At 42.4% G+C, this 21736-nt stretch overlaps 1 protein-coding gene across 1 annotated transcript in view; it reads right to left on the bottom strand.

Annotated features, from left to right (window-relative positions):
• The window catches only part of LOC112562694 (T-box transcription factor TBX1-B-like), a 32927-nt gene extending 11393 nt beyond the window's left edge, over positions 1-21534 (bottom strand). Inside the window, 3 exon segments of the mRNA XM_025236101.1 lie at positions 5490-5763; positions 21199-21242; positions 21244-21534. Of these exon segments, the coding sequence (XP_025091886.1) occupies positions 5490-5763; positions 21199-21242; positions 21244-21264 (339 nt within the window). The 5' untranslated portion in view covers positions 21265-21534.
• Positions 21535-21736: the final 202 nt, after the last annotated feature.

Below are 21736 nucleotides of genomic sequence, written 5' to 3'. Positions count from 1 at the left end.
CTCTTGTTTGTGAAATATAAAAGATTGAGCGGAAGAAAAACTATTCATGAATTAGTGAATCACATTTAGTTCACGATGATGCCGATGAACAATGGAAGCAAGTAGGGTGAGCACGCAATGCCAGAACTAAAGATCTGATCCATTTTTATTGGATTATTGCAAATATCGCAGACTGAGATACTATTGTGCCATGAATATACACCATTCTGTCGATGAGCTCCTAGCCATTCCCATAATTAGAACAGAATGCGAACGAGATCATTATCATAATTTTCTGTTACAATACATTATAAATTCTGAACCAAAGGAAAGCTTCCAGAAACTTCTTTATCAACCAGACTCGGATTGAAAAGAAAAGAAAAATATTCGTGTAGCACTGCCTCTGTCTGGAAAGTTTTTTGTGTCGGTCGAGTGTCTCCGTTGTCGCCTCAATCGCCTTGGAAATTTGTGTAACCGGATGGAAAAATTTCACATGGGAACAGCCCAAAGAATTTTTAAAATAAAGATTGTTATGTTGGTAGAAGCTACAAAAAATAGTATACTTATTTCACGGTAACTCCTGAGCTTTTGTCACCACCTTCATCTTTGAATGGATCAGGTCATCATGTAATATCCTTGCGATTTCATTGTCTGAAGCTGTCGCTGGAAGACTTTGGAAAGAACCTTCTTTTGGTTGTTCCAAAACATTAAAAACACAGAGAATATTACTTTCTAGTTCAAAATCTCAAATGATAATATTAGCAATTCTATGTGGGAAATTTTTATAAAGTTTTTTATTTGGTTTCTTTAATATTTGATATTTTCCGAGAAGATTCTACAGATATTTTTCACTTAGACACAGGACTAGTCTATCCCCACTGGTGAATGATTTATGATTTATAAAGAGTTTATCTCCAGGTGTTTATCGTGCACATAAATAAGTTGTTGTTCAGAGTGTCATAAATTATTTTAGTAGCACTGCATTAAATTTTCTACAAAGCAATTATCACTTCAATGTTGGCTACCACACACACACACACTATTCATAAGCAAGCAAAGGATGATGAAAGTCCTGTATCTTTATCAAGAACTCTCGTGAGGTTTTATTTTTAACACCACAGCAATATATTAGGTGAGCCATGCAGAGGTGAGGACGTGAGGTCTGTCGTGCACAAATATATTTAAAATGACAAGAATAAGACACACGGCCACCCGATACTTGTAAGACCACTATCGAGATAAGGGCAGCAAGAAAATAGAGTTGTGAACCACTTTTCATAGAATTATCTGGCATTTTCTCTAGCTGCTTCGTTATATGCCACTTTAGTTCTCTTAAACATTATTTTCAAAATAAGAAAAATAAATGAAGAAAAGATTTTAAGATAAATAGAGTACAAAAATACAAAGTAGATATTAATGTTCGGATTTTGTGGGGTTTTTTCCCTACCTGTTGTTTGAAATTTTGGGTGAATATGAAACAAGTCTTTAAGCCATCCCAAGTGTAAAATTATGTCCTAGTGGAATCGTTTCATCTTGTCCCGTGTCAGACATTTTTCTTGCTTTTTTAGGAGTTTCCCGCCCAGACAGTTATAGAAGACGACGGTTATTTCATTTTGCGAGGCTATTTTTATCTGGCTCTAGATGGAGAGGCTCGAAACTTCATCACCAAAGTGTCTGGTGGTGTGTGTGTGCTGGCCATTGCTGGGATCTGGTTCCAGCCCCAGTCAGAGAGTGTTGCGAACTTAGAACAATGAGGTTCTCCGCTCAGTCATCTGCAATCAGCAGGCGATGTCTGACTGGTGAGACAGGTGTGAGACCGCAGTCCCTGGGCCGATGCCGCAGTTTGACGAATAACTGACAGACAGACCTATCACAAAACTGTAAGTTTTCTTTTATCTGCATCGTGGTTTTTTTTTAGCCGATTGCTCACAAATTCCTTTTCTATATCGGAAAGTGCAAGTGATCTATGTGTGTATGAATACTGTGTGAGCTGAACTCACTCTTCTTGGTAGCTCATAAGCAAAATAATCACTCTTGACCATGCGAAGAGTGGTCAGGGAACACTAGTTCATTCATCATGGACACAGCCAATGGCTACTAAAACCACAAGAGTAGTGTCCCCTAGCATCCACAACCTACGTTCTTGTGTTGTTTGTTTTTAAAATGTTCAATCACGGTTTTCGCACATTGTTAGGCTCCACGCACAACATGGCCTTATTTTAATTACCTTACATATTGGCATTCACTCCATGAGATCCTACCCACAGCACAGCGGGAAGGGAGAGGTCACTCCAGCGCGAGGTATTTATCCTTCGGGACCTATCCGCCCTTTGACAGTTCAATTTAAGCCTGGCAATGTCTTTCACAGCACGATTTAATTTGCAAGAGGTGTGAGCCTGGCATTGAAGACGCCCTGTCCGCCATTCTTTGACGGGGAAAGTCCCGGCTGTAACGAAACACGAGCGATAACTCTTGGGACGGGGAGGAGCAGAGTTACGCTCTGGCGAGGCTACGGAGGAAGGATGGCAGAACAGGTTGCTAGAAATTCAAGTGTGCCTAGGTCTAGGTAATTTACTGTGATGACAGAAATAATTGAAGGTTCTCGCACACTTGTCGATGTACTCACAGACATTATATACTTCCATCATGGAAAAATCTGAAGAAAAAGTAGTAATGATTAAAAAAAAAAAAGGTCAAGCAAGAATTTAGGATCGTTATCAGCGGAAATGAAAATTGCTAAATTAGAAAAGAACTACAAGAAAGATTTAGCAAATCTTCGGAATGTCTAGAGCTTTTCCTTTGTCCAACCTATCTCTCCGTATTCCCCACCCAACGCTCACGCGCACCAACACACAAAGAGATGGGACTCGTGCCATGCCAGTGGGAGGTTGGCAACACCCCCTCTCACTCTTCCCCACCCGTCACTTTGACGATTGCCAGTCGCAAGGCGGCTGGACACAACTTCAAACGTGTTGGCGAACGGTAAACAGCTGCTGCCTCTCCGCGGATTGTACACCAGCGAGCGAACGACTACAATGTGGGGTCCGTATGTACAGTAGAGTCCGTGCGTTCTGATTCACATTAGTTTTATGTTTTCTTATCGTTTTGACCGTTGTCAGAAATTGATATGTTTGTGTAGAAATCACAGTCTTTTTTTAAAGTAGATGAACACGGCACAGGAGTGCAACTCCATTTCTCTTTCCCTCCCAATAATGTCATCTTTGCTGAAGCGGGTTTACTTCAAACAAACAAAAGACAGACAAACAAACAAATTATGTTGTGGCAGATCAGTTCATGAGAAAGCAGCTGACAGCCACCGCCATCTAGGTGGGTTTTACCAGCGGGTGGCTGCGGGGAAAGTCAGGACACGGTTTTCTTTCAAGCCTCCAGACTCAATTATTCACTCATCGAGGTATAAACAACCTTTCAGGAAAAAGATTTATGTGCGAGACAAATTGTGGCACCTCCCCACGTTTCCCCCTTCCTCTTCCCTTTTGGTCTCCAGCCTTCTCCTCTGTCTTCTTTCGTTCAGATGTTGTGCTTACAGCAACGCACGTGCCCGCCATGGTCGCCAAGCACGTGACCTCACGAGCCTCGCGCATGGATGATAGGCCAGGATAGTGGATACTACAGCATCGAGAGGTCAGGGTTCACATCTCGTCTCGGTACACTCTATAACACCAGTTTGCAGGGTTTTTCTCTAGGTACTCCGGTTCCCACCCCCTTTTCATCACCCACCAAAATGGCCTCAAGGTGGAATCCCCACCCGACACACACACCCTCGTCGCCACTTGTCCATTGAGGCAAAGGTGCGGGGAAAGTTGAACTTTTTAAAGGAACATCGTAGTCACGACGAATGACACAGGTGGGGGAGGGGAAGTGAGGTAACGAAAATGGAAAGAGGGACGGGAGGAAAAAGCTGCTCCCACGATCAGCTGTGGTGCAGGCGTGAGGCGCGTTCATCGTCTGCAAGTGTATCGGCCCTGGTTTTCGTCAGGGAACAGCAGACCTCTGTGTGTGTACATGCAGAATGGAGTGTTTTTTCTTTGAAGCGCCTTCGTGACAGAAAAAAACCTGATATCGTAGTGTCTGTGTCAGCAGCAGATTTCAAGATAACACGTTATTTGCCAAAATATAACGATACACACGCTTAGAGAAAATATTTTCTTTGGGCGCAAAGGACTCTGGGATAGAAAGTCGGCGGATGCATGTTCTGTGTTGTATCAACAAAAGATTGGAGTCAGGCTCTGCTATTCATTACTGGGAGACAAGAGAGAGAAATTAAAAGCTAATTTAGAAGTTATCTGTCAAAGAAAAATATTTTTCCTTAATCATTCACGCGCGCGCACACACGTGGGATGATCCGTGGGCAGGACTCCAACCAATTTCTTACCACTATCTTAGAAAAATGTATGGGTACGGCAATATGACAAATGAGTTAAACGGGTGTTTTGGTGCACCTGTCTCATAGTATTATATATGGATAGGGACCACGTGATTATCGCATACTTGAATCTTACTTTTTTCCAACATGCGAACCGGCTAAGACTCTAAATACACTAGAAACTGAATAAAAAAATTGAACGATGTTTAACTTTTTTCCCATGATCTTCCATTTATTATTATTTTTATTTTAGAATATACATTTCTAAATAGGCGCGGATCTTTCTCCTTGTTATGATTAACACCTATGTACATCAAAGACGAAAGCAATTTAACAGTACAAGCTCGAAACACTTCATTTGTCACATATATGTCACAAGTACCATTTGGTAATCAACGAAAAGCAACTGTCTAAAGGTGTAGATAAGTAGATAGTCATGTTTGCAAGTTACTTGCATGTCAGAGGACCAGGACATCACAGGGTTTTCACCATGACAACAGGACTTTGGTTGTCCTTCCCGCACTCCCCCATTCTTCGAGTTTGTAAATAAGCACCGCTGAGATAATTACAAAATTCCCAGAGAGATTAGAACCGCAATCAGACAATGTGTCCTCGGATGTTGGAGAAAAAGCTATAAAATTACAAAGCTAGCCTTGTAATACTAATCTGTTGTCATACATTCCAGCAGCCGAGTGTGGTGTGATAATACTTCTGTTCAGCACAGAGCATAGTTGCCACGAGAACAACAAATAAATAATATTCCTAAAAATGAAGAAATGGCTAAGCAAATACTGAAGTACATTCATTATATAACTTCGGTGATGAAGACTTGGGTATCACTGTTCAAGTGTTTCAAATGTTTTGTTGCCAAGTGTCCTTTATCGCACGATTAATCTCTCTCGTCCTTTCTTTCTCTCACTCACACATATACCAAACTACTTCTACTGGAGAAGTCTGAAGTAGAATGGCTCTGTAGGACGTGAGCCTTTCAACAATTGTGTACTCTTTGTGAAAATAAAACCTTTTGATATATATATAAATAAATAAAGAAGCAAAATAAAATTAAAAAAGACTATTCAAAGAGTGGTTAATAAAAACGTGTTTTGTTTAAAAAAATTCGACTTACATGACCGTTGTCATCCAGCAGGTTGTTTGTCAGTTTGAGTTTGTCAAAACTGACAATCTGTTTCATCCACTGTGCACCTTTGGCTGGTGAGTCCGGGTGAACATGAATTCTACCCGGCATGTGTGGGTCAGCTTTGCCGGCCACCACCCAGGAGCTGGAGTGGAAGGAGTAGCGATACCTCTTGTCGTCCACCGGCACAAAGTCCATCATCACCATGTAGTCGCACAGAGGGTCCAGTCCGAACAGCCGCACTTGGAATGTTGGGAACATGCGCCTGCAACAATGGGAGAAAACTATTTGTTATGAAGTAAAGATCGTCCTTTAACTTTAAAAAAATCGTTGGAGGGTAAGTGTTCAAACCTCAGTTGTCTTGGGGCTAGGTTTATGTGAAGATGATATCCATCTTCTGAGCAGTTGGACTGCTTGTACAAACGGCAGTCAGTGTTGATGGCTGGTTGTTCACAAATTTATTTTGATAATCATTACCATGGCGCATTCGTAAAAGAAATACTTGACAGAAGTGTGAAATTCCCAACCCCAGTCCTCAAGAAAAGAGGTTTTCAAAGAATTTTTTTCAATTCAAAGACTCGGCATTTCAAGAAGAGAAACTGAAAGGTAAATAAACAATTCAAGGGGGAAATATCCGTCATGATAGATAAAGGAGTAACCTTGAGGGAGGAAATGTTCACCGAGAAGAAAAACAGAACGAGTGGAATCTCCGTGAGAACATCCGGGAAATGTAAGACTAAAATAAATACTAAATGTCCTAAAGTAAAGAAAAGCAGACCTGAAATAAATGTTACAAAAATATAATTTTAAATAAATTGTACATTCTCTAATGTAAGGGAGAGTAGACATGATGTACTTCAGGAAAGGTAGACTTGAAACAAGTGCCTCATTTCCTAACAATCGCTTTCTTTTTTAAAGGGTTGAGACAGCCAATCGCTTAGGAGAGGGTCAAGACCTTGACATGATTAACTGGGGTCACTAGGTGCAAGGTGGTGTAGTAAGATAAGTCATCCCTGATCTACATACGTCCGGTCAGATGGAGTTGGACAGGTACAAAGGTCAAGGCAACAATTACCTTCGCTCTTTTCCTTGAGTCTCATAAACGCAGTGGTGTCGATAAGGGCAGTAACCTATTGACTTTGGAGTTGCCGTTCTTCCTAATCTACAGGTGCAAAAGTCAGAGCAGCCTCGATGGTGTGGTGTGTACAAGAGATACAAGTTACCGGTGGGTATTTGTTCACTGAGGGTAGTAAAAGGAGTACGGGATGAGTCGCTTATCTTTAAAAATATTTAAATATATTTATGAAACATAAATTTTAAATGCTACTTTTGTATTTGTGGTTTACTAGTAGGCTTGAATACGAGGGGCACCAAAAGGCAGTCAGTGACGGAGATATTTAATTCAGATTAAATAAAAAGAAGAAACGGAACATACCCAATGTGTACTCTAACATGTACTCATTGTATACTGTACTCCAACATTCCTGAGATTCCAATTAAAGACACCGCCAAGCTGCTCACCCAGCTTAGTGGAGTTCCGAGGGTTGGGTGGTTGGTGGAGATGGATCCACATGAAAAATGCCAGAGCTCACCTCCGCGATAGCCAGTGCTTCTGTCATCGATTAATTAGAGCTAATGTGTTTGATTGTCTCCCCGCGCCACGGCAGATCCCCCTGACGGCCGCTAGAGGGCGCATGTGGGGCCCGATACCCCGACGTTTAACGGTAGCCAGAGCGGCAACTCGGGGCACGAAGATTGCAAAGTCGTGACCTGGCAGAACTTGGGTGGGGTGGAATGGTTGTACCCAGCTTGGCACAGAGGTGGTGGCGATTTTTATTTTTTTACAAAATTTTTGGGGCTCATACTGGTATTAGAACAATTTAATAGTTCTTATATATATATACACACACACGTGCGCAAGAACCCACATGTCTTATTTCTACTGATTAAAAGCAAACCCACATGAATGATTAAAACTACTTTTTTTAAGATCACACCCCGCGAAGATATTAAGCGATTTTCTGCATAATTTAATGGTAGCAAGTGTTTTATTTGCGCCGGGAGAGAGGAGGGATTGTTTACTTGATGAATTGGCGCGAGGATGAGATGGGAGGAGGGGGAGAGGAATAGACTGATTTATCGATGTTATCAGCTGAGGCGGGCAAGGCGATCCTGGAGGCAAGGGAGGGTATCGGGAGCAACACATTCATCCCTTTATGCAGGTGGCGTAGGGTGACGGTAGAGATAGCAGACGACAAACCATTCAACGGAAAGTAATGTCGATTCTGTCTTTGGGAGCTGTGCCGTGTGATGGGTCGGTGCTCTCGTTTTTATTTTCTTCAAGCTGATCTGTAGCTTCTGGAATTTTCGTCTGCTTTGGAAACATGGCGAACATGAGTCGTGTTAGACCTACACAATGAGTCGTTCACTGCCGTTCACTCAGTTTTATTCCCAAAGCAATCAAGTTCTGACCATACGACATTTGAAAGTAGTGGTTCGTAACCACACATGAGGTAATACCGATCTGGTAAAGCTGGACCTAGAAGAAGATAATTAGCCATGAACTCATAAACAACGAAAGAAAGAAAAGTCATGAATTGTATTGTCGAAATGCCACACAATAAGACTCTGATTGTCACACGAATGTTGCCATACCTCAGTGGCAAACCGATTTTGTCACCAAAAGTGATAAGGGTGGTTTTTGACTTGGGTTCTTGCCATCCGGTGCACCCTTAATTGCTTCTGGACGGGGCATCCGTTTACAAGGCTGGACTAGCAGTTCCAGCGAAATTGTCTTTCACCACAAAACACTAAAACCAGGAATTTCCCCTCCCCCTTCTCCCTCGTTTGCGTCCATTTCTTTTTGTTTCATTAAGAAATCATTAACCTCTTGAACAACCTGCGGCAAAGACGACCAGAAAGTTGTCGACAGGAAATACCATTTCTGCGCGTGAAAAATGTCTCTGATGCTGGCAGAAAGCAAACACAAAAATAGCGGTTACAAACCTCTCTGCACAGTCGGCGGGGGCACCCCCGCACATGCAAGCAACGGTCCCTTATCTGCGAGGGAACGGAAAGGATCTCGAGTGACCTCCCCTGCCTGCCCCACCATCCTGCCCTCCTCTTCCATTCATTTGCGATAAAAATCGGCACAGCGGTCGGCGCTGTACTGCCTTGCGAGGTTCCAGACTCTGGCCTCTGACAGTAGCCTCTTCCACACGCACGCCTCTCCATTTCCACGCGCGGTAAATATTGAGAGGAAACGTGTGACGTAGGCCCTCGACGCCATCTCCAGAGTTATCCATCCTCTTCTTCGGAATCCGTCGCCAACGAATCGCATGCCCGTGCTCACCTGGAAGAGGGGAGTCTTGAAGACCACAATCCTGACGAAGACATCAACCAGAAACTTCCCTTTTTCTGAACGGAAATATGGAGATTAGCCGGAGTAAATGCAGATTGACTGGATAAATACAATTTAACCGGAGTAAAACTCGCGAGGATACCCGGCGTAGACTATATGCGATTAATCGAGTACAACACCTTCACTGCGCATGTGTGAACATTTTGCTTACATTCCATCTTCTGTTCCCTATCTGACCCTGTTCAATGACTTGTTTGAATATTCATATAAGGCTTTTGTGAACGTTAAATTCATTTTGACAGTTTATATCAGTTGACAGGTTCACATCATCATTCAACACGACGGGAAAAAAATTCTGTATGTCATATCTATCCTTGCAGGTGGCTTCCTTCCATGCAGAGCAAAGAGCAGTTACTGCTTTAGTTTCACCTCTCAATGACACTGAATCAACAGACAAAATGCTGTTTACATATGTATGTCCTGTTACCGGCACACGAGGTGTTGACAGACAGACATCAGGACATGGTAGTGTCAACAACAAAAACAGATGTAAAATGAACTCACTATACAAACACAGCACCAAAACCGGACTTCCAAAACTGCAGAATGTAAGTAAAAGTTGATTACATCTACACAGTCATACTACATAACACACCAGTACATGTTCACAGAAAAAAGCTGTACATGTTCACAGAGCACTGCTGTACAGGTTACCTATACTGAGGAAAGTAAGAGCTGCTCACTGAAGGAATTTACTTTTCTGCAATTACTCATTTTAATTTCTGCACAAACAGAGAACACAAGGAGTGAACCATGATATAAAACGTGTGAAACAACAGTTTCTTGACTAGGAGACTTTTAAAATAATTATTTAAAGCTGGATTTATTGGACATTCTCGCCTCTATTTCTGGCTGCTTTAATTGACAGAAAAGTACTTTCACATTAAGGAAAAGGGGTATAAAGAAAGATAAGAAATGTACTCGGAAGAAAACAGTGAAAGCCAGCTCCGTGAAAAAAAAAGTGTGAGGTCTACAGAGTGCGCCCCTATGCGAGATGCGAACCCAGCAGTCTTGACCAGTAGGCTTTCTAGTGGCTTGTGGTTCTACGGACTGCAGGGTTGTGGAAAGCTCGACATCTGCCTCAAAATACAATTATTCAGAACCTGCTTAGGTCGTCCCTGTTGTATAGTAACCACACGGTCTTCAGCACCGACAGTCTAAACAAACAGGAAGTCCGCGACTAGAAAAAAATCCAGCTGGGAGCAACACATGAAACGGAAGGCGATGGTCAGCGCATGCGCAGGTCAGGTGTTCAACTCCAGATGTGAACAACTACTACCAGTGCAGTGACGACCACATGCATCGGAAAAAGTCTGGTTGAGCTGATTACGGGTGGATTTACATCTCTCAAGGGTGTCACGATCTCTTGTACTAGCATTTGAATTAGGACGAGCTACTCTCGTAGGATGACTGCCATCGTACTAAAATAATTTCGAAACCACTCACAATTAACCCACTTACGAAGTCACTCCAAATTAATCCAGTAATTATAAACCCACATAATATTATGATAATAACTGAAAATATTGAAAAAGTCTTTACTACACAAGGTGGAAAGTTCAACTGAGAAAAATTGTTTGAGAACTGCGTTGTGGGTGAGAGGGGAGAGGTTGGAGGGAGAGGGGGAGAGTTCATTGTATCATTTCCCTTTAGATCTCATCTGTCATGAGCCTGTTGACAGCAGTCTGTCAACACCTGACTGCCACACCTGTAGAAATCACAGAGAGAGACTGTGAAGAATGCGCCCTATGTACCGGCCTGATGTCACGTGTTTGTAGGGGGCAAAGGCGAAACGACACTATGACCTTTAAGGGACTGGTGATGTGCGACACTTTTTTTTCTGATTATTGGGAAAAGATAAGCGCGAAGCTTGGTCAGTACACCCTTCGGTCTAGAGATTCACTTATAAAATTATATCCATGCTTAGAAGAGGTCACAACAAAGATGTCACGTGTGTACACAAGACACGCCCACTTAATACCTGACCAAAGTATCTTAAGAACATTAATGTGTTCGACTACAATCCTTGAGGTCTGTGTTGTAGACTTTGTGAAGTGTGTATGCCCCAACCTTTCTTTTAGTTTCATATGTTAGCTAATATGTTTATTTTTGATTTGTAAAATTTATGGCATTTGTTTTCAAACTTCCGCTTTATTATTATTTCAAAGTTTCAGAAAAGTGACTTTTAATATTTGCATATTAATATGAAATGTCTTGAGGTCTTGTTTCGGCATTGTCTTGTTTCGGCATTCGCTCTTCAAGATGGACTTGTACACTTAAATTTTCGTATAGATAAACAACGGATTTTGAAGTTTTCCAGAATTGAAATAATTGCTTCAGAACACAACAGACCTACCCACTTTGTGTTTCTACTGCTCTCTGTCCATGAGACCCCAAACCCAAACATAGAACCGATCCTTTCCTGAAAGCTGTTGTTGTTGTTGATAGGAACAAGGTTTCAAATAAACAAACAGCGAATGTATCTCACAGTAGTGCTGTAGTCAAGCATTGCAGTATCGCTACAAAGAATTTCTTCTTGATATCTCGTTATCAGGGAAACCAAGCTTCCTCTCTAAAGTTTACACCTGCTGAAAACAAATCACAGTAATGACACCACAACAACAGTGAAAGGCAACAATGGCGAGCACAATGGGAGTACTTTATCAAATCGTTTTTATATGAAACCCTTCTCCATCTAGCTTTGGAGAGAATGTTTTTATAGTTTTTGGACCCACCTACTGACCCCTTATTCACCTGTTCAGTCCTGCAACTTCCACAATCAGGCCGAGTCAGTCATACCAGGTATTTCTTAATTAACTTTTGTTTCCCTTCCTTCCTTTTGTCTGATAAAAAAAATCAGTTGGCTGACTTCTTGAATACACTAAGGATGAAGAAAAACAACCTGTCTCTTTGAAAGAAAAAAAATCATCAATGCGGCAACACTGAGGTGAGGTTTCTGAACACGTGTAGCATCCCCACCCCAACCTTCTCTACCAACCATACCTAATTCTCTTCCTCTTGTAGAGGTAAGGCAAGGTGAGGGTGGGGTTCCAACACCGTGGGTTGAGAGAGGAAGGGGGGAGACACCGTTGGGTTAATATATCATTGTCGGCATCATTGACAGAGCAGATGGTAGGGCAGCAGATAGAGCGTACCCGAGGACGCGGCCTTATCGGCCATTGTTGGAACCGCTTAGGGGAGTTCCTACTGATTCAAACCCAACGACTCTGGGTATCAGGAAACCCTAACCGTTCGCTTGTACCACTCCGCGATCGCGAGGGTTGAGGGGAAAAAATTGTTTTTGACATGCGCTGGAAGGTTGAGGACAGATGGCGGTGGCGGTTCGCACCTTGATCATTACGCCAACCGGCAGACAGTTAAAGCAACACAAATTTTTATTTATTTACTTAATTTTTGTGATGCTGCAGTTTCGACATGTGGATGTCCGTGCAGACTCAATGAACTCCTCGGTTTATAAAAATAGTTACATATAAATATTGTTTTCTTGATACGTGCTTCACGTAACAACAACTATCATTTTATCAAATCAAATGTGAAGTTTGGAATTTGAATAATAAATCACATTGAATATGCAAGGTTGAATTTTTTCGAGGAATACAATAGCTGATATCAACTATAAACTATATAAACTAGTTCTTATACTAAAATCGAAGACGGATCTCCTGTCGACTCGAGATGCGTGGAGCTGGACGAACGCATGTCGTCTCGAGATACGAAGGAGTGCATGACCTCCTGCCACCCTGAGATACTCGGGTCGAGCGCTGCCCAGCTCCACACAAGCGTGGCGATTGTACCCCGTGGCCCCCAGAGCTACTCTAGCCCGACCAACCACTTGCAACCTCTCCTGCTCGCACCGAGAGAGGTGTAAATATTTACCGCTCGGCCCGGAAGCAGCACTTGTCGCGACCCAGTTCTGCAACAAACATACCACTGTCGTCTTCTTTCCTTTAGTCCTGCCACCCCTCCCCATCCCCACCTGCCTCAGCTTCGTCCATCACTTTGAAAAGTACCGTTGCTTTGTTAGCATCTTGTTGTCTCCGCGCTGAAGAGGGTGTTATAGTGCATGATGGGAAAACATAAAAAAGCGGAAGAGTCGTAATTGTGCCAGAAACGAAAAAAATTGTAGTAAAAGAGGAACAGATGATTGGAGAGAAAGTGCTTCCACCAACTGGCGGTTTCTTGCAATGCAGGAGGCAGAGTGAAGTATGGTCAGGAAGGTGGAGGAAACGGAATTACCTGAAACCTCCATGCCCTCTGACCTCCCTACGGCTTGAGAGTCACGTGTGTTCCGAGTCTTACCTTGAGCCCAGTACCTTCCAATCTTCATTAAATGAGGTGACAGGCTCACCTCTACGTTACTAGTTCCCTCGTGGAAGATGAAGATTTGAACCCAGCAAAAGAAAACTGTGCAAAGAAATCAAGGAGTTCCGGGTGACATGATTTCGCCATCATAAATAACTCGCCATGAACAAACCACCAGGTACAGCTGATGAGAGATTCCTTAGTGTTATATTTAGGAAAAGATTTATAGAGCAAGTGGAAAAGATATTTCATAAAGGAAGGAGATTTCTGCGTGAGAAAGATTTCACACACCGAGAGCGAAGGAGAGAGGCAGAGAAAGATTTCATGGAGCAAGACATTTGGCGTTTGGTGTAAACAATGCACGCATGAGGACGAGGGAAGCGGCTCACGAGCCCTGCTAATTACCAATGTCAAACATGCCATGTCGTTCACCAAGCAGACCCACGCCAAACTGTCCCCACGTACCCGTGTCGATATTGCACACCCGGGGGAGGAAAAACGGTTGGAGAAAGAGTTTGGGTAGGGGTGGGCCATTGGGGCTAAATCGCCCGAGCTATCATGTCATCTACCTGACTAGAACTCAGCGAAGAACTTCGTAACCTCCCAGAAAGTGGACGGAGGGGTAAGGTTAGAGATGGATGGATGGAAGGGGAAGAGAGGTAGAGAAAGCTGTAGCAACCGCAGACAGAAGTCGTGCCTCAGATTACGCGGAACTTCAATTAAAGCCACGCGGATCGCCGATAAAGTGAAAGATGCCGGGGATAGCGCCGGCGAAGAGGTTCCCCACCCCACCTACCCCTATTCCCACCCAGTGATAACACTCCACTTGACGGGAGAGAGTGCAACCTGCAAGATGCTGAGACGCGTGGACCAGCGAAAACCGAGCGTTCTCTTGCCGAGGGCTTTCTAATTTCTAATTGCACGTGAGTTACCTGCGTTTACACCCAGGGTGTCTATCGGTGTTTTAACATCGCTTACTCCTGCGACAGTGAGAAGGAGAGGGTTAACAAGACATGCCACACGCAATCGTTTAGGAACGCCTTTATTCCTTCCAATCTGATTTTGATTTACTTTATCTTTAATCGTTACTGAAGACATTCTTTCTTATTTTAGACCTTTCTTTTTGCATGTTTCACTCTTTGCTTGTGGATTTTTTTTCTTTAAGCTGATCGGCAAGAGGAGAGAGCGACAAGAGGACACATTCTGGACAAACATAATCCGGGGCCTTCAAATTGTATACCTGTTCTCTTTACTCAGTCAAAAAAGCAAAAAAAAAAAAAACCAACAAAAAAAAAAAAGAAAAAAAAAAAGGAAAAAACCCAAAAAACAAAAGCAAAAACAAAACACAAAAAACAAACAAACACAAAAACAATAATAATAATAAAAAAAACCCTAGTTAGTGAATAATAATAATTGGGTGTCGTATCCTAGCAACGTAGGCGGATTCCGGATGGTTACATGAATTCGCAAGAGCACACAATTTTTATAGGCATGAAATGAAATATATTCCTTCACCATAATTTAAATAGTATTTCTCTCTCTCTCACTTCATACATTAAAAGAAAGAAATAATTTTGAAAATCTCAAAGAAGACTCCCCAACATCCTCACAGAATCAAACTCTGTCGCATGTGTTGTAAGACATGCACTCGGGGCACCTTCACACTTGTGGTTCGTTAACCACACCACGTGCGCCTTCGCTAAAGATATTCCTCTCTCCGAAATTTAAGGTTGTGCATAAAGATTAGGGATTTGCCTATTTCCTTTCCCACCTCCTTTTTACCCAATATATTTTTTCCTTACAAAAGGTGAGGAAGGGGGAAGCTGAACCCCTCCGTCAGCTGGCCAGGAAAGCGAGAAATCTTTTTTTTTTCTTTTCAAGTCGAACCAAACAGTTTGCGAAACGAAACTGTTCGAGGAACCAGCGGCTCTGGAAATCAGTGCAATCTCTGAAAAGTAAACAACAGACCCCTAGAAAAAATAATTAGCCGGCTTCTGGTAATTTCCGGCTGTTTGTCATGCACCGCACTCAATGGACGCTTCTCTCCTCGCACAAGCAGCGCCCTCGTCCTCTGACAAATTCTCTTTCGGGATCTTAAATCACAAACGTCAGCCACGGCTTTAAAAAAATAAGTCCTTTAAGCATTTATATTTACTCCTTCCTCTGACCATCAGACAGATGTAAACTTTCATCAGAACCATCAAATACTTGTCTACCTGCAGCTCTCTTCCCGTCATTCACCGTTAGTTGAGTGCAGTTCAAAGTACCGCCTCTCGTATTCCGCCCTCTGCAGATAGCGGTTGCACCTCGGCAAAAACCATTTTTGTTGGAAATTAATTTAACATTCTGGAGGTCTAAATTTTGGTCCTGCGTTGCAAGATTCCCCTTTTTCTGAAAGTTTACCGGGATGTTTACTCGCTGGGTGAGAAGACAGGGACAGATAATTTGTTTTACTGCTGTGACGAAGACGGTCAACAGGTGCGAAAACTAACACAAGGTGTAGATAAAATATTCTGCAGGAGTGGCAGGGGGAGAACTACTAGCCAGGTGTGTAACTGCTGTGATGGACTGAGCTTCTACAGTTTTCGTGTTTGTGAAAAGAATGGTGTAAAATATTCCCTCCTTCCTCTAGGAGGAAAGAATCGAGGATGTGCTTCGTAATCAAGCGGTCATCCAGTAACAAATAGACATATTATTAGACAAAATGATCGGAAGACATTCGAAAATAAAATTGTAGTCGAGATTGTTTGGTCACCTGAACTATTCAGGAACTGTAAAGTAATCTATAGAAAAATATCGGGTTACAATGATCACCACCCATAAAAGAAAGAGAAGAAGAACAAACAATTTGTTGATAATTGATCGAAATAGTTAAATTTTCATTGACGATTTCACACACTTCTCGCAGTTATACGCGCGCCATAGAACCCGTCCTCATCCCCCCTGTTGACAGAGACAAACAAGTAAACAACACAACATTTATAAGTGATTCAAATACAACTCGTCTAAATAATATACAGTCCAACAGCAAAGTACTCTCGCCATGTTCACGACAACTGCAGGCTGCTGGCACCTTGGCCAGAACATGTTTCGTCCAGAAGCCATCACAGTTCTTCGCGAAGCACTCCTCAAAAAAAAAAAAATGTGATCTGCATAGTGTTATTTACTCCCAGACCGGGTGTGTTGTACAGGACCAGTCTGCTTGCAGGCTCGGCAAATGGCGAAACATTCTTCAAGGCGGGAAAAGCAGTTGCCTTCGAGAGGCGAGTGTTTAGAGCAGACGACAGATGCTCGACGTCTCTGAAATTTACAAGACGTCAGCACTTTTTTCTCTCGCTCCTGAAGATGACCGAAACACCTGCACTGCTGGTGGGGTGGGTAAGTGGTTGGGGTACAGAGGTGGAGGAGAGTTTGAAACTAGTATCTCGATTTTTAAAAAATCATGTCCGAAAGATCTTCGGGTAGAATTATTTGTGGAAAATCTTGGAATTCATGGATGAATGATTTTGCCCGCATACGACTGGCCAATGGGATTTTTGTAAATTTCTAATACTAACAATAACAGTTAAAACAATTGTTGCTATACAAGTAGGTGTTGTTATGAGTTGCTTCCTTTGCGTTACTGTCTTTTACCATCAGCGGCGGCACGACAGTTGTCAGACAAGAACACGCCACCATCCACTTCCGCTGCTCTCTGCGCATGTGTGATACACCACACGTGGTCCCCACCACCTTCCCTTCCACACACCCCGACACACTTTTCGTTCTGTTCCTCGCGCCATGCGGCTACCACCACTACCACCACCACTACCACCACCCGCGGAAATCTCCTTCACTATTATTCTTCAATCCCCTTTGGTGCAAGTATACCTTGATCAAACTGATCATCGCCTCACAAAGCAGACGACTCCCTACCCCGCTCCAACACCCTGCTTCCTCCATCCTTTCACTCAATTCTAATCGCGCGGAGGACAATTTTCGCCATCTGCTCGCCATCTTGGATGTAGCATGTGTCTTGATGCGCGTGAGAAAAAGAAACATTGGCACCTGCATTACGTCCGCCTACTCCTCGGCATGAAAGGCAGGCATGGCATGCCGGGGCCAAATGAGCGGCAAACCATGTCTCTACATTATGTTCAGTGATTCAGGGAAAGTCAGATGGACAAAGGAAGACCGAAAAAAACCAGGAAAGTCACACGGGACATTTTCATGTGAAGGTTTGCTTTCTCTCTCTCTTTTCTTTTAGTCTGCTTAAAATCTGAGAAATTATTTGTCTGGACCACGCAAGGACACCGCTAGCAGGACTTGAAATTTCAATACATCTAGGAGATTTTTTGGTAGCAACATAAATTATGTTGCAATATTAATAATCGAGAAAATTGTGAGGGATTTGCTAAAGGTGTCCCGATGCCATTTATTTACTTATTTTGCGCCGAGAAGAAAAAAAAAACATTTAGAAATTTTGTTCCAGTATGAACTGAAAACTGTTTATACTGACCTACCTCTGTACTAGACCTACCAGTCAACGTTTGATGAGGGTGGTGGGATGAAACGGGATCATTGTGAGGAAAAAAGGTGATAATCGCGATTTGTTTGATTAGTTTATTTATTTAGCTGTTGATTGATTTGCAACAGATGGAAAATGGCCACCAGAGAAGTAGTGTGGTAAAAGCAGACCGGAAGTTTCCGGATGGTTAGACGGAAGGAAATGCACAGGTGGCTGCACTTGAAGTGAGAAATAGCATGATGTTCTTAAACCACGAAAAAGGAAAACATAGTGCCACAGACGTTTCAAAGTGTCATCACGTGACAGATAACATCTCAATCATGTCGAGGCGATGAAGATCAAAGACAGCGCCCAGCCCATTTCTCTCCGCTTAGGACATATTTAGAAGAAACAGGTAAATTAAATCAATCAGAATGCGGATGGAAATGCGACAATACGAGGCCCCCATACCATCTCTGTAATAATAATATAATTTTCTAAATAATTAATAGTTTAAGATAAAATTAATTTAAAATTAAGCACTCCCAGACAGCAAGACCAGCACTTCACTATTGACAACAACTTGAAGGCAGTTTCAGCTAAAAATGTTTACAGATCGATTTTATAAATTAATAAAGAGATATTAATAACGAGTCCTAGCTTTCATTCTGATAAAAAATTACTTGCAAAGATTAGTCGAAAGAAAAACAATGCTGTTCATCTCTTCTTCTCAAGAAGCAGCGCTTAGAGAGTGTCTGAAGAAGAATAAATAGAGATTGCCTTCTCGCTAGCACCTTCCAAATTTGTTTGCACAAACCACACCAGCTACTTTCTGGGAGTGGCTGGTTATTATCTCCCTTTGTCCGTTTTTATCTCCCTTTATTAAAACTATTCTCTCAGCTGGAATGGAATATACGATGCAGGTTGTGCATCGAGTTACCACCGAAGATGGAGATGGGGGAGGAATCAAAGGGGGAAGATGCGACTGGGGAAAGAAATGGGTTGCTGATAAAGGTCCTCGTTTAGATGGTGACCTGTGGCAGCATCCAATCAACACTTAGCAGATTTCTTAGTGCCGTGCGCAAACCGGAAAAGAAGTCGTGCGCGGCTTAGCTCAGAAGTTCTCTCCTTGCGAGCATTTTCTATGAGCTACACGATTGACAGAAACACAAACAATTTAAATCGAATGCTAGAAAAATTATGTTTCCCCTCTTGTTTGTGTGTGTGTGTGTGTGTCTGGGGTTTAATGTCATAAAATTATTTTAAAATATTAAAATAAAAGTATTCTTGACAATTTGCTGCTTACAGATAATTAATTATATATCATGTTAAAATGTAAATGCAACAGACAACATCATTGCACATTTCTATCCTGTTGCAAAAATTCGTTTCTGCAATAAAAATATTTATTGTCCGACAGATTTATGGATATTTATTAACGTACACTTTGAAACAGTACTAATCTCTGACAACTGTTATTTCGGTATCAATGCCCGATGCATTGCAACACGCATTTTCTAAAATCTGATTTTCTTCAAGCCTGACAAAGATTGTCGAGCCGACACTGGAAGCGACTCTTTAGCTTGTCGCTTGTCTCACGATATGATATTGGGATCCAGGTGACTGAACACGAGTCTGAAAATGAGATTGGAAATGTGGAACTCATACTTTTCTGCCGCACCATAAAGTTCTGTCTTCGCATGGCTTGCAACCACAATTTTTGTCTTTAGAGGTTTTTAGGAATTCACCATCGGGAAAACAAAAATTGCCGTATTCTGCCATTTTTAAAATTTACCGTTGGACCAGTTTATAACACAATTATCCTTTCCATCTATCTTTTTGTTGAATTTCTCGGTGAAGGCAACTGAGCGGCTACATACTCAACCCTTGGTTTAACAACTCACCAGTGTGTACTTGTACCGAGGAGTGTTAATAAATCACTGGTCGGGTTCCATCAAAAAGATATTTTTTTACAAATTTATTTTCTACACACAGGCACCGTGTACCCACATACATCAGTGTCTGTGTTTGTATATACACTATACCCTCAGCAAACCAGGTTTATCCACACTAAAGACTGCGGTGACACTCTTCATTACAAAGTCCCGGCCATGTGACTGCCAAATGATAGTGGCCGCTCGCAGGCCAGCCATAAACCACTCTATCGGACCAACAAATTAAGAGGAGGAGAAAACGAGTGAAGGCAACATTTGCTGGCTTCAGCCGCAGAAATCTCTTCAGGTGCCGGCCATTAATGTCACGTGCAGCGCGAGCAGGCGGATGGACTGCCACTTGGGCTGAAAGGAGAGATTTTTAAGCTGCACATTCCTGAGAGCCTCTGTTTACAATACTGTGTTCATGTCGACTCAAGATTACAATACAATAAACTCTTACAAAAACAGTTGTGAAAGTGAAAACTTTTATTTTATGACGAGTTTCACAACTGTCCGTGTTATAAAAACACTCGCAGAAATTGTTTATAGGAGTCCTGAAGAGAGAACGGTGATTTTTTGCTTCACCTACAATTGTTCGGGGTCCCCCACCCTATCCCCAGCATGATAGATAGGTAAAACTGTCAGTACAGAGACAAGATCTGTCAACATGTGACAGACAGGACTGGACCACATCACACTGTTGTTGATCTTGAAGTCCCGGATGACAACTTTGGGAGACCTGGCCTGGTATTTTGTTGACACAGAAGCAGGGCATAGGGTCAGATGATGTGAGAACCAGTAAAGGAATTTGTTTGTCTCTCTATCACTCACACATCCTCTTGCTTCATTACTGAAACTACAGTCTCTCTTTTTCTTTCTGTTATTGTCTAATGCCGGCTCCAAAAAATTGAAGTGCTCAATCTCACCAATAAATTACAAAGTTTTTTTTTATTATTCTTGCTTCTTCAAGTAAAAATTAGACCAAGAGACCTATAATTTTTGGAAAGAGAAAGTTTGAACTTTGCAATAAAAGTAATGAAAATCGCCTTCCCCGAGCTTCCCCGGCAAAGCCACTATGAACATATGTGTAGTGTGCTCTGGCTCGATTAAATAAGTACTATGACACCTTTGTGCTTTATTGTTCTCAAAAGCAACTTGCTCAGCACATTTTGAGCTGCTCAACCATTTATTCTTGATATGAAAATACATTATTTTTATGAAATATTTACCTTATAGTGTATTCGTTATGCATTCTCTCTACATTCTTTCTTGCACGAAGGAGAAAGAACAAGTGATTTGTACTCTCATCTCCTATTCGCAATCTTGAAAAATTTTCAGTTATTTCTTAGGTAGATCTTCAGTACCATCGAAATATTTTATTGGATATAAAACAAAGTAGGGCATCCAAAGTATCTCCGATTTGAGAATTTAATATTTATGAGACAGATGGTCGCATTCAAAATGAAAAAAAAAAGTCTGTTAAAGAGGGAAGCACACATCAACAGAGAGCGGGAGAGATGAAAGCCGTTCCTGTACCTGCCAGCCTTGGTGACGATCATCTCTGTGCCCAGCTCATCAAACTTCATCCCACAGAGACTTCATCTCCAGCTGTGCCGACACATTGAGCAGCTTGGGATGCAGCGGCTTTTTGGGTGTATCCGGCGTCTTGGGCGACAGCAAGGGGCCGCCACTCTCAGACTTGACGTCACAGGTACTGTCCGAGTGCGTGGAGTTGTCCCCCGCGTTGCTGGAGGACTCTGCATCGTGCTTGGGGGAGTCGTTGTCGACGGAGTCCCTGCACACGACAGGCTCGGGCAGAGGGTCGAATCTCACCGCGTCGAAGAGGGAACGACCGGAAGTGGAGCCCAAACGCAGGCTGCAACACAGAGCGAGAGAGACAATAGAGATGAATTCACAGAGCGAGAGAGACACTAGTGAATTCAAAACTCGAGATGTTACAGAGTGAGCCAACAAGAGAGAACACATACGGAGAAAATTAAAACAAAAGAAGGGTAACGAGCTCGAAAATACAGAAAGAACTATGAAAGAGAAGTCATCGAGGAAGGAAGAGAGA

This window comes from Pomacea canaliculata, linkage group LG4 (assembly GCF_003073045.1).
Source record: "Pomacea canaliculata isolate SZHN2017 linkage group LG4, ASM307304v1, whole genome shotgun sequence".
Lineage (NCBI taxonomy): Eukaryota > Metazoa > Mollusca > Gastropoda > Architaenioglossa > Ampullariidae > Pomacea > Pomacea canaliculata.
Note: the sequence above shows the minus strand (reverse complement) of the source record. Positions and strands in the feature narration are given on the sequence as shown.